This window comes from Sphaerodactylus townsendi, linkage group LG10, assembly GCF_021028975.2.
Source record: "Sphaerodactylus townsendi isolate TG3544 linkage group LG10, MPM_Stown_v2.3, whole genome shotgun sequence".
In the NCBI taxonomy this organism is placed as follows: domain Eukaryota; kingdom Metazoa; phylum Chordata; class Lepidosauria; order Squamata; family Sphaerodactylidae; genus Sphaerodactylus; species Sphaerodactylus townsendi.
This window is the reverse complement of record NC_059434.1, coordinates 19,794,751-19,806,935: the sequence shown is the minus strand read 5'-3', so window position 1 is coordinate 19,806,935 and position 12,185 is coordinate 19,794,751. Positions and strand designations below refer to the sequence as shown.

The window sequence follows — 12,185 nt, the reverse complement described above, 5'->3', positions numbered from 1 at the left end:
AGAGCGGGGAATGAAACCTGGTTCTTCAGATTAGAGTGCACCTGCTCTTAACCACTACACCATGCTGACTCTCTGATTAGCAGAATCATGTCGTAAAGCTCTGGTGTATCGCAGGCGGGGAGACCACATGGTTAAAAACTCACCCTCATCAAACTCTGGTAATACAGAGAGAACTATGCAAGTCAGCTGGTTGCCCAAACTGCCCCATTATTATTTAATATTAAACACCTATCCATTTGTTTGTTTCTTTATTTATTTAATTCATTCACTCACTCACTCACTCACTTGTTCATTCACGGGATTTAAATCCTGCCTCTCCGGAGACCTGTTCAAGCTAGCTTATGAGTAAAAACAATGCCATCAAAACAACATACATCATTCATATTAAAAATACTGATTTAAAAGCCTGCAAAAATGTATTAGACTTCATTTCTTGGCACTTGATAATGCTTCATTCTATCAAACATTTTACCAGCACCTGCACATGATGAGAAATAAATTCCTTGATATCACAAAAGGGGCAAATTCACTCATCTCTATGCATTCTCATAGAATCTCTATAGAGTGGCACATTTATCTATCAAGTATATTTTTATCCTGATATTCTGCTAAGAAATGCAGTACAGTATACATGGTTCTTCTTTCCTCACAATAACTCTATGAGATAAGGTAGGCTGAGACACAATGAGTGGGATACCACAGATTATGGGATCCAATCCATGTTTCAGGGCAGAGTTGGGTCTCTTTCTAGTCCAACATACTAACCACTGGATATAATTAATTCTCTAGTACAGTGGTAACGAACCTTTGGCACTCCAGATGTTATGGACTACAATTCCCATCAGCCCCTGCCAGCATGGCTAATTGGCAGGGGCTGTGGGGGGGGGGTGGGGGGGGGGGGGGGGGGGTGGGGTGGGGGGGGGGGGGGGGGGGGGGGGGGGGGGGGGGGGGGGTTGGGGGGGTTGGGGGTGGGGGGGGGGCGGGGGGGGGGGGGAGGGTGGGGGGTGGGGGGGGGGTATGGGGGGGGGGGGGGGTGGGGGGGGGGGGGGGGGGGGGGGGGGGGGGGTGGGGGGGGGGGGGGGTGGGGGGGGGGGGGGGTGGGGGGGGGGGGGGGTGGGGGGGGGGGGGGGTGGGGGGGGGGGGGGGTGGGGGGGGGGGGGGGTGGGGGGGGGGGGGGGTGGGGGGGGGGGGGGGTGGGGGGGGGGGGGGGTGGGGGGGGGGGGGGGTGGGGGGGGGGGGGGGTGGGGGGGGGGGGGGGTGGGGGGGGGGGGGGGTGGGGGGGGGGGGGGGTGGGGGGGGGGGGGGGTGGGGGGGGGGGGGGGTGGGGGGGGGGGGGGGTGGGGGGGGGGGGGGGTGGGGGGGGGGGGGGGTGGGGGGGGGGGGGGGTGGGGGGGGGGGGGGGTGGGGGGGGGGGGGGGTGGGGGGGGGGGGGGGTGGGGGGGGGGGGGGGTGGGGGGGGGGGGGGGTGGGGGGGGGGGGGGGTGGGGGGGGGGGGGGGTGGGGGGGGGGGGGGGTGGGGGGGGGGGGGGGTGGGGGGGGGGGGGGGTGGGGGGGGGGGGGGGTGGGGGGGGGGGGGGGTGGGGGGGGGGGGGGGTGGGGGGGGGGGGGGGTGGGGGGGGGGGGGGGTGGGGGGGGGGGGGGGTGGGGGGGGGGGGGGGTGGGGGGGGGGGGGGGTGGGGGGGGGGGGGGGTGGGGGGGGGGGGGGGTGGGGGGGGGGGGGGGTGGGGGGGGGGGGGGGTGGGGGGGGGGGGGGGTGGGGGGGGGGGGGGGTGGGGGGGGGGGGGGGTGGGGGGGGGGGGGGGTGGGGGGGGGGGGGGGTGGGGGGGGGGGGGGGTGGGGGGGGGGGGGGGTGGGGGGGGGGGGGGGTGGGGGGGGGGGGGGGTGGGGGGGGGGGGGGGTGGGGGGGGGGGGGGGTGGGGGGGGGGGGGGGTGGGGGGGGGGGGGGGTGGGGGGGGGGGGGGGTGGGGGGGGGGGGGGGTGGGGGGGGGGGGGGGTGGGGGGGGGGGGGGGTGGGGGGGGGGGGGGGTGGGGGGGGGGGGGGGTGGGGGGGGGGGGGGGTGGGGGGGGGGGGGGGTGGGGGGGGGGGGGGGTGGGGGGGGGGGGGGGTGGGGGGGGGGGGGGGTGGGGGGGGGGGGGGGTGGGGGGGGGGGGGGGTGGGGGGGGGGGGGGGTGGGGGGGGGGGGGGGTGGGGGGGGGGGGGGGTGGGGGGGGGGGGGGGTGGGGGGGGGGGGGGGTGGGGGGGGGGGGGGGTGGGGGGGGGGGGGGGTGGGGGGGGGGGGGGGTGGGGGGGGGGGGGGGTGGGGGGGGGGGGGGGTGGGGGGGGGGGGGGGTGGGGGGGGGGGGGGGTGGGGGGGGGGGGGGGTGGGGGGGGGGGGGGGTGGGGGGGGGGGGGGGTGGGGGGGGGGGGGGGTGGGGGGGGGGGGGGGTGGGGGGGGGGGGGGGTGGGGGGGGGGGGGGGTGGGGGGGGGGGGGGGTGGGGGGGGGGGGGGGTGGGGGGGGGGGGGGGTGGGGGGGGGGGGGGGTGGGGGGGGGGGGGGGTGGGGGGGGGGGGGGGTGGGGGGGGGGGGGGGTGGGGGGGGGGGGGGGTGGGGGGGGGGGGGGGTGGGGGGGGGGGGGGGTGGGGGGGGGGGGGGGTGGGGGGGGGGGGGGGTGGGGGGGGGGGGGGGTGGGGGGGGGGGGGGGTGGGGGGGGGGGGGGGTGGGGGGGGGGGGGGGTGGGGGGGGGGGGGGGTGGGGGGGGGGGGGGGTGGGGGGGGGGGGGGGTGGGGGGGGGGGGGGGTGGGGGGGGGGGGGGGTGGGGGGGGGGGGGGGTGGGGGGGGGGGGGGGTGGGGGGGGGGGGGGGTGGGGGGGGGGGGGGGTGGGGGGGGGGGGGGGTGGGGGGGGGGGGGGGTGGGGGGGGGGGGGGGTGGGGGGGGGGGGGGGTGGGGGGGGGGGGGGGTGGGGGGGGGGGGGGGTGGGGGGGGGGGGGGGTGGGGGGGGGGGGGGGTGGGGGGGGGGGGGGGTGGGGGGGGGGGGGGGTGGGGGGGGGGGGGGGTGGGGGGGGGGGGGGGTGGGGGGGGGGGGGGGTGGGGGGGGGGGGGGGTGGGGGGGGGGGGGGGTGGGGGGGGGGGGGGGTGGGGGGGGGGGGGGGTGGGGGGGGGGGGGGGTGGGGGGGGGGGGGGGTGGGGGGGGGGGGGGGTGGGGGGGGGGGGGGGTGGGGGGGGGGGGGGGTGGGGGGGGGGGGGGGTGGGGGGGGGGGGGGGTGGGGGGGGGGGGGGGTGGGGGGGGGGGGGGGTGGGGGGGGGGGGGGGTGGGGGGGGGGGGGGGTGGGGGGGGGGGGGGGTGGGGGGGGGGGGGGGTGGGGGGGGGGGGGGGTGGGGGGGGGGGGGGGTGGGGGGGGGGGGGGGTGGGGGGGGGGGGGGGTGGGGGGGGGGGGGGGTGGGGGGGGGGGGGGGTGGGGGGGGGGGGGGGTGGGGGGGGGGGGGGGTGGGGGGGGGGGGGGGTGGGGGGGGGGGGGGGTGGGGGGGGGGGGGGGTGGGGGGGGGGGGGGGTGGGGGGGGGGGGGGGTGGGGGGGGGGGGGGGTGGGGGGGGGGGGGGGTGGGGGGGGGGGGGGGTGGGGGGGGGGGGGGGTGGGGGGGGGGGGGGGTGGGGGGGGGGGGGGGTGGGGGGGGGGGGGGGTGGGGGGGGGGGGGGGTGGGGGGGGGGGGGGGTGGGGGGGGGGGGGGGTGGGGGGGGGGGGGGGTGGGGGGGGGGGGGGGTGGGGGGGGGGGGGGGTGGGGGGGGGGGGGGGTGGGGGGGGGGGGGGGTGGGGGGGGGGGGGGGTGGGGGGGGGGGGGGGTGGGGGGGGGGGGGGGTGGGGGGGGGGGGGGGTGGGGGGGGGGGGGGGTGGGGGGGGGGGGGGGTGGGGGGGGGGGGGGGTGGGGGGGGGGGGGGGTGGGGGGGGGGGGGGGTGGGGGGGGGGGGGGGTGGGGGGGGGGGGGGGTGGGGGGGGGGGGGGGTGGGGGGGGGGGGGGGTGGGGGGGGGGGGGGGTGGGGGGGGGGGGGGGTGGGGGGGGGGGGGGGTGGGGGGGGGGGGGGGTGGGGGGGGGGGGGGGTGGGGGGGGGGGGGGGTGGGGGGGGGGGGGGGTGGGGGGGGGGGGGGGTGGGGGGGGGGGGGGGTGGGGGGGGGGGGGGGTGGGGGGGGGGGGGGGTGGGGGGGGGGGGGGGTGGGGGGGGGGGGGGGTGGGGGGGGGGGGGGGTGGGGGGGGGGGGGGGTGGGGGGGGGGGGGGGTGGGGGGGGGGGGGGGTGGGGGGGGGGGGGGGTGGGGGGGGGGGGGGGTGGGGGGGGGGGGGGGTGGGGGGGGGGGGGGGTGGGGGGGGGGGGGGGTGGGGGGGGGGGGGGGTGGGGGGGGGGGGGGGTGGGGGGGGGGGGGGGTGGGGGGGGGGGGGGGTGGGGGGGGGGGGGGGTGGGGGGGGGGGGGGGTGGGGGGGGGGGGGGGTGGGGGGGGGGGGGGGTGGGGGGGGGGGGGGGTGGGGGGGGGGGGGGGTGGGGGGGGGGGGGGGTGGGGGGGGGGGGGGGTGGGGGGGGGGGGGGGTGGGGGGGGGGGGGGGTGGGGGGGGGGGGGGGTGGGGGGGGGGGGGGGTGGGGGGGGGGGGGGGTGGGGGGGGGGGGGGGTGGGGGGGGGGGGGGGTGGGGGGGGGGGGGGGTGGGGGGGGGGGGGGGTGGGGGGGGGGGGGGGTGGGGGGGGGGGGGGGTGGGGGGGGGGGGGGGTGGGGGGGGGGGGGGGTGGGGGGGGGGGGGGGTGGGGGGGGGGGGGGGTGGGGGGGGGGGGGGGTGGGGGGGGGGGGGGGTGGGGGGGGGGGGGGGTGGGGGGGGGGGGGGGTGGGGGGGGGGGGGGGTGGGGGGGGGGGGGGGTGGGGGGGGGGGGGGGTGGGGGGGGGGGGGGGTGGGGGGGGGGGGGGGTGGGGGGGGGGGGGGGTGGGGGGGGGGGGGGGTGGGGGGGGGGGGGGGTGGGGGGGGGGGGGGGTGGGGGGGGGGGGGGGTGGGGGGGGGGGGGGGTGGGGGGGGGGGGGGGTGGGGGGGGGGGGGGGTGGGGGGGGGGGGGGGTGGGGGGGGGGGGGGGTGGGGGGGGGGGGGGGTGGGGGGGGGGGGGGGTGGGGGGGGGGGGGGGTGGGGGGGGGGGGGGGTGGGGGGGGGGGGGGGTGGGGGGGGGGGGGGGTGGGGGGGGGGGGGGGTGGGGGGGGGGGGGGGTGGGGGGGGGGGGGGGTGGGGGGGGGGGGGGGTGGGGGGGGGGGGGGGTGGGGGGGGGGGGGGGTGGGGGGGGGGGGGGGTGGGGGGGGGGGGGGGTGGGGGGGGGGGGGGGTGGGGGGGGGGGGGGGTGGGGGGGGGGGGGGGTGGGGGGGGGGGGGGGTGGGGGGGGGGGGGGGTGGGGGGGGGGGGGGGTGGGGGGGGGGGGGGGTGGGGGGGGGGGGGGGTGGGGGGGGGGGGGGGTGGGGGGGGGGGGGGGTGGGGGGGGGGGGGGGTGGGGGGGGGGGGGGGTGGGGGGGGGGGGGGGTGGGGGGGGGGGGGGGTGGGGGGGGGGGGGGGTGGGGGGGGGGGGGGGTGGGGGGGGGGGGGGGTGGGGGGGGGGGGGGGTGGGGGGGGGGGGGGGTGGGGGGGGGGGGGGGTGGGGGGGGGGGGGGGTGGGGGGGGGGGGGGGTGGGGGGGGGGGGGGGTGGGGGGGGGGGGGGGTGGGGGGGGGGGGGGGTGGGGGGGGGGGGGGGTGGGGGGGGGGGGGGGTGGGGGGGGGGGGGGGTGGGGGGGGGGGGGGGTGGGGGGGGGGGGGGGTGGGGGGGGGGGGGGGTGGGGGGGGGGGGGGGTGGGGGGGGGGGGGGGTGGGGGGGGGGGGGGGTGGGGGGGGGGGGGGGTGGGGGGGGGGGGCCCCCCCAAAAAAACATCAGGCATACCTAAAAAGCTTTTGTAATTGTATCAACTATTTCCTAAAAAGAATGGGAGGGACAGAAATCTCTTCAGCAGTGGTTTCTGGTGGAACAGGGCAGCCGCTCTCTGCGCACGCAGCTTAAGGAGATTATTCCACGGCTTAGTCCGAATCGCACTTGGAAAGGCTCGGGTTTGTCTACCTGCACCCGTCTCCTACTCACATCTTGCCACTGATCCTCATCTTCCTTCAGTTGGTGGTGGATGGTCTGCAGTTTCTCGTGGCGAGCTTTGCTATGTGGCTGCATCACGGCAGCCTCGTCCGAGCACCTCATGTCAAACATGCTCACGCTCCTGAATGAAGGCGAGAAGAGAGATCCCCGTTATTAATATGGGCAGAACGTGGGACAGGTCAGCCACCAGAGGGCGCTAGAGCAAAATCAAACACATCTTTGCTTAAAACCTTAAACATCTGTCACGGTCGCTTTGGATGTATGCTTGTTACGCGAAAAGCCATTTTTTATGTGTATGTGCAGTGCTTAGCATCAGACATACAAACGTACATGCAGATAGCTTGCCTGTGGTGCATCACTTGAATGCACTACAAAGGAAAAGCTAGAAGCGTCTTTTTGCTTGGTATTTACTGCAAATCTAAGACAGTCCTAGATATCCAGAAAAGGGTCACATTTCTCATCTGTCCCTCATTTCAGCATTAATATTTATAATGATCTGTCATAAACCGATGGCTTTATGTCAGCCAGTGGTTTATAAACTGTGTTCAGGGGAACTTGTGGAAACTTATCAGGGATTCTCCATGAAAATACTAAACACGGCACACAAGTTCCTCTGAATGACAGCACGCTCACCTCTCCTGATCTTCCGCAGAAGCACGCCACTACAGAAGAGCTTCGGGAGCGTTTCAAGTCACATTTTCAGTTCTCATGTAGTGACTGTGAGGTTGACCAAGTCTCATTCGTGCTCAACATTAAATAATCACGTGCTTTAGAATATCCTCTAAGAATCCACTGCGGCAAACCAAGGCTCTACATCAAAGGCAAATAAATTTCCTCGCATGCAAGCTGGTGCGGAAAAATATTCTTGAAGGCAGAAAGTTTGAGCACCTCTATTCTGAATGTGGGATATAAGAAGGTCAAGAAATACTTTACTCTAAGCAAAGTTTTCTGCAACAATTGGCTCAAGTTTCCGCAATGCTGAGAGACAGTTGAGAGGAACACTTCAGCCGACGGGTAGTTTATAACACCAATGGCAAGTAAGCCGCGAGAACCACCCCTGTTAAGCGCACATGCAGAACGAGCATTTTGCTGTTATTTTCTTTGGTAAAAATCCAAGGTTCCAACAGCATGTATTAATGCATTGTTAGATAGACAGTAAATATTCTGATCACAGAGCATTATTATTTATTTTCTTTGGCATGATGAAGTTAGAAACTCATTATTAACGTTAGGCAAGACAAAAGCACATGTAGTACAACCCAAAGACATAATACACCTCTGGTTATTTTCCAGGGCATGTTTATGGAATGAATACCATTACTTATGATGGCCGTTTGAGAAAGAAGTGAACACGGCAAAAGGTTTTGGAAAAAGTAAAGCAAATAAATTAGCAATACCCTTGAAGCTTCCTGACACAAAATCAGACCGTGAGTCCATCCAGGCCAATACTGGCTACTCAGACGGGCAGCAGCCCACCAACTAAAAGGAGAACCTTTTAGTTGGAGATGACAGGGATTGAACCCAAGACCTTCCGCATGCAATGGAAAGGCTTTCCCACTGAGCCACAGACCCCTAAAAATAAATTATATGACACTTATTTGTGATTCTCTGTGAATAGAATCAGCTCTGGTTAGGTGTCCTACGCTAAATGCAAAGCAATTCTGGGAGAATTTCACTGTATAATGGATCATGGACTAGCCATCTCAATTTAGCAGAAAGGGACAACTGCGATTCTGGAATTTCCACTATTATTCACAAGGGCCATTGCCAGCTGTGGCCTGTGGCATTTTGTGGTAAGTCATTGGGGTAGGCACTGAGGAATCCTCCCCAATTTCTTACTTATATGGAAGTTCTTAAGAAGTACCGTCACCTTGGATATTACTTTTCTAAAAGCACTTCTAGGCTGAATCCGCATGGGCCAAAAACAGCAGTGTGAAAACAGTGTGAAAACGGTGTAAAAGGGTTTATACTGTTTTCACACCACTGTTTTTGGCCCATGCGGAATCAGCCCTAGGCGACTGGTGCTCAAATAGCTGTTTCTTGCTATTCACTCTTTCAGGGCAAAACTACCCATTGCAAAGAACATGGAGCTGCTGCTGAAAATGGCAGCCCTGCGTTGAATTCTCAGCTCTTCTCCATAATGTCCAGTTCAACTTCTTTCATGTTACCATGTCATTACAAGCACCCTCTGTCCCAAATAATTGGTGAAGGTGGGGCAACACACACCAGAACGATGGTGGGACAGAGACACAGCTGTGTGAGACGTGGAGAGGATGGGAAGGCGCCTGACACAGGTTGCTGATTTGGGCAGCAGCCGCATGTCTTCCGTTAGAGAATTTCACTCTGCATCTTGATTGGGTTAAGTCATGCTGGTTGCTGCTACTTCAAACAGACTAGCAGAATTAAGGTGGGCCGGCACCATGATTTGCAGCATCACTCTTCAGTCTTTCTCCTACATACTTCTTGTCTGTCCATAAATCTTACTAACCTCTTCTCTATCATAACAGTTGACTGAAATGACATGCAAGGAAAATGTGAGATCAAAAACTCCCGACAATGTCACCTGTCATTAAACTGAACAGCAATAAACGACTAATAAAAGATCCACTAAAATCAAATGCAGTTTGCCATTTATTTATTGCCATTTATTTGATTGTTTGTTATAGTCTCGGGTACGGTCTTGTATGCCGCCCTTCCCCTGGTGGGCTCAGGGCAGCTCAAATACGTCACTAAAATACACTTAAAAGCATTTAAATTATTCAAACAGTTAAACCATTTAAAAATGCTAGAGCCCTGATTCAGAAAAATGTCTTTCTGAACTTGGTTGTGTGACCCTTCAACTGCAGAAATCATGGAAAGACAAAACAAATAAAAATACCCCATCAATGACCAGCAACAATTTTAGCCATGCTGAATTAACCTAACAAAATGGCCAATGCAAACCCGCTGCTAATAACAGCACCTCCGTCCCCTTTCCTTCCTAATTTTCAGTAAGACCATAATGTTTGATATGATATCATTGCATTTTAAACATCATAAAGAGAAACATCATAAAGTGAGATAGATGAATCACTGACCACAAATACTATTCTATGGCCTAACTAGTCTTTTAGCCCAAAGAGAGTGCTGGGTTTCTATTTCCACCAGATAATCCGATGTTGACAGCTTACTTAGCATAGTAGCTAGGAGACTGCTCAGGAAATCCTGCATCAGAATCTTACTTCTGCCCCAAACACACCAGAGCCCTGTTCATATGTTACAGTAAACGTGCATATATCTATTTGTAAGAAACAACCAAGGCACGTTCATTCGCTTTGTAACTGAAACCAGAGACCAGTGCCTGGATAAATTATAGGTTTGTATCTCACATTCAGCTGTGCACGTGTTGAATGTAACATGAGAGTTACCTAACACATGCAGTGAAAAACAAGTGTACACTGTACATGGACTGAATGCGTGTTCACTGTGACTTATGAACACAGCTTAGAAGAACTTAGGCAAGGTACGGTCTCCCAGTCTTAACAAACACACATACACACCCATCTGATTTATGGGCATGTTAATGCTGACCTATCTTTCAGGGATGTTTTATGATTTACAACTGGCTAACATGAAGTGTTTTGAACACTCAAAAACATTAAAATGCTAATTATTAATGTTGGTACCTGTAAGTTGACTTTTGACTAAAGGTACCACTTATCAGGGGACTCTACAGATTTAAACAACTGTTTTCCGAGAGAGAGAAAAAAAATACCCCGTGTCAAAATAATGACTTTGTGGCGAATTAGGCCAATCACACTTTGCAGTTGGGTAGAGAGTCAAACTGCATTAAGCCAAGCCATTTCTGGCTATCATCTTCCTTAAGCATTTGCCAAACCATCAAGACAGAGCTACCGTACTATCAAAATAACATTTTTGGGTGAAAATCTGCCACTCAGGTAGCTGATTGCTCTGACTGCAATTCCAATCTCTAAGTCATTTTAAGGAGAAAAAATGAGCTTAACTCCAGAAAAGAGATGCATCTTTTCTTTTCTTTTTTTACTTATTTGATTCAAGTATGGAAAAGGTTCAGAACTGCCAGACGCTCGGGTGAAACAGCCACAAAGAGCTACTGTTTCCTAAAGCTCCCTGGGGCATATCTACACTACAGGCAACGACTTGAAGAGCAGAGCCATAGGAAACTGTGGTTTCCAAAGAGGAGCAAGTAGGGATTTTTAACAGAAAATTATTAGCAGCTTTACCAAACCATAGCTCCTAGGATTCTTTGTGGGAAGCCATGACAGATACATGGCTATAAAACTGCTGCAAAATGAATGTACATTTGCAGAGTATAACATGCCCTCTGCCATCCATCACGTATTATATTTCTGGTTACTACATAAAATAAAGCACAGAGTGGTAAGCTGCAGGACCACAGTCAAAGCTCTGCTCGTGACCTGAGTTTGATCCCAATGGAAGTCGGTTTCAGGTAGCAATGTGCTCACCATCATTCTAATTCTGATTTCCTTAATTACAGATGTAACCTTACAAACCCACAGAAGTTTTGTGAAAGAGAGAGAGAGAGGAAGAGCACACTATGAATTAAAAGATGCCAGCTTTCAGAGCAACATTTGCATGCTTTGCTGCTTTCTTTAAAAACACGACTGCTTCAATGCAACAGAGCATATATTACGACAAGGTAAGTTAAAGCACATGAACTCCAAACAGCTCCGCATTAGAACAATGGAAAGAAACGATGGTAAATCAGCTGCATTGTCAATTAGTGGTAAGTATGGAAAGCATGCAGTTTAGAACTGTTCAAAGCATCCCCGTGAGCACACAACAACTTACTCTGCGTCATCAGACACAGGAGTTCTTGAGCCGAATCTATAAAACCAAATATAAAATTAGAGACTTGGGGTGGGGGGGTAAAGTAGGAAGACCACAAAAATAGATCATGTTCATTTGCACTCAAACGTTTTCAACAGTAAAGGCAGCTGAAAGAGTTCAAAAGAGCACAAGTCAAACCACTTTAATTCTTTGCACAACTTTGTAACACAATTATTTTCACAAACAATTTACACAATTTCAAAATGCAGTTAGTTGAACCACACTGTGAAACTGCATGAGGAAAGCAGTTTCTCATAAAAGCTGATATTAATCAAGTATACTTTGTCTGATGGAGTGAAACGCATGTGCAGTTAGACTGTATACAAGAACTTACAACAGTTTTATATTGTGAGTAATCAACATTCATGAAAGAGTACACCATGCACAAAAGTCACCTATGGGAAGCCACTATTATCTGGTAGCCTAATGAAGCATGTGCTGTAAGTAGTAGGCATAAACTAAAGGGAACATCTCTATGCAGAACTGCACGCATCCAACATTTGGTCTGTACTCCTGAACAATTGTGCAACACATTATCCATGATTCCATTCATCAGAAGGCAAATTGTGAATCTGTAAGGAAGACTCATCATTATTTCAATTCCTTGAGAAAGTGTGTCTTCTTGATCTCCCGTCCATGTCTTCCATACACAAATAGTTCTTTGACAGCTCTAGATTGCCTTCGTTTCAGAAGACACACTACTGGTGTAAAAATGACTAAATCGTAATCCAATAAATCAGGCAAGACCAAAACAGATTCCCTCCCGGCATGCACACTCACATATAACCACACAACCACAAGTGACTTCAGCCAATGCAAATTACAGGGGACGTGACCGCTCACGTTTGTGTGTGCTTGTCTCTGAGCAAAGGGAATTCTTTGCTGTTTTTTTCAAGACCTTCCTGCGTCTCAGAAGACAAATGTTCTGGCTGGACCAGTTCGGGATCAAATGTATCCTTAGAAACAGCAACAGGTGCATCCTCTTGTATTACGCTAGAGGGACTCTGCCTGTCTTGTTCCAGGGTGTGTTCTAGTGGCAATGCAACTCTTTGAGGGCTTTCTGCACAAATCTCCGGATACTTTTCAGTGCCTACTGTGACAGTCATAACAACACTAGAAAAAGCAATTCCGTTTTAGCTTGCAATGAACAACTGCATACTAACATGCCCTATATAGCAAGTTATGAAGTTCTAACTTGAGCTGAAGA

The 12,185-nt window shown here is 62.7% G+C and overlaps 1 protein-coding gene across 1 annotated transcript in view; it reads right to left on the bottom strand.

The window, feature by feature from the left end:
• Window positions 1–12,185, bottom strand: part of LIMCH1 (LIM and calponin homology domains 1) — a 231,448-nt gene that overhangs the window by 37,554 nt on the left and 181,709 nt on the right. Inside the window, exons 15-17 of the mRNA XM_048509079.1 lie at window positions 10,940–10,975; window positions 6,037–6,230; window positions 831–860 (exon numbers count right to left, since the gene is read on the bottom strand). Coding sequence (XP_048365036.1) covers window positions 831–860; window positions 6,037–6,230; window positions 10,940–10,975 — 260 coding nt within the window. The remainder of the gene's footprint in view (window positions 1–830; window positions 861–6,036; window positions 6,231–10,939; window positions 10,976–12,185) is intronic.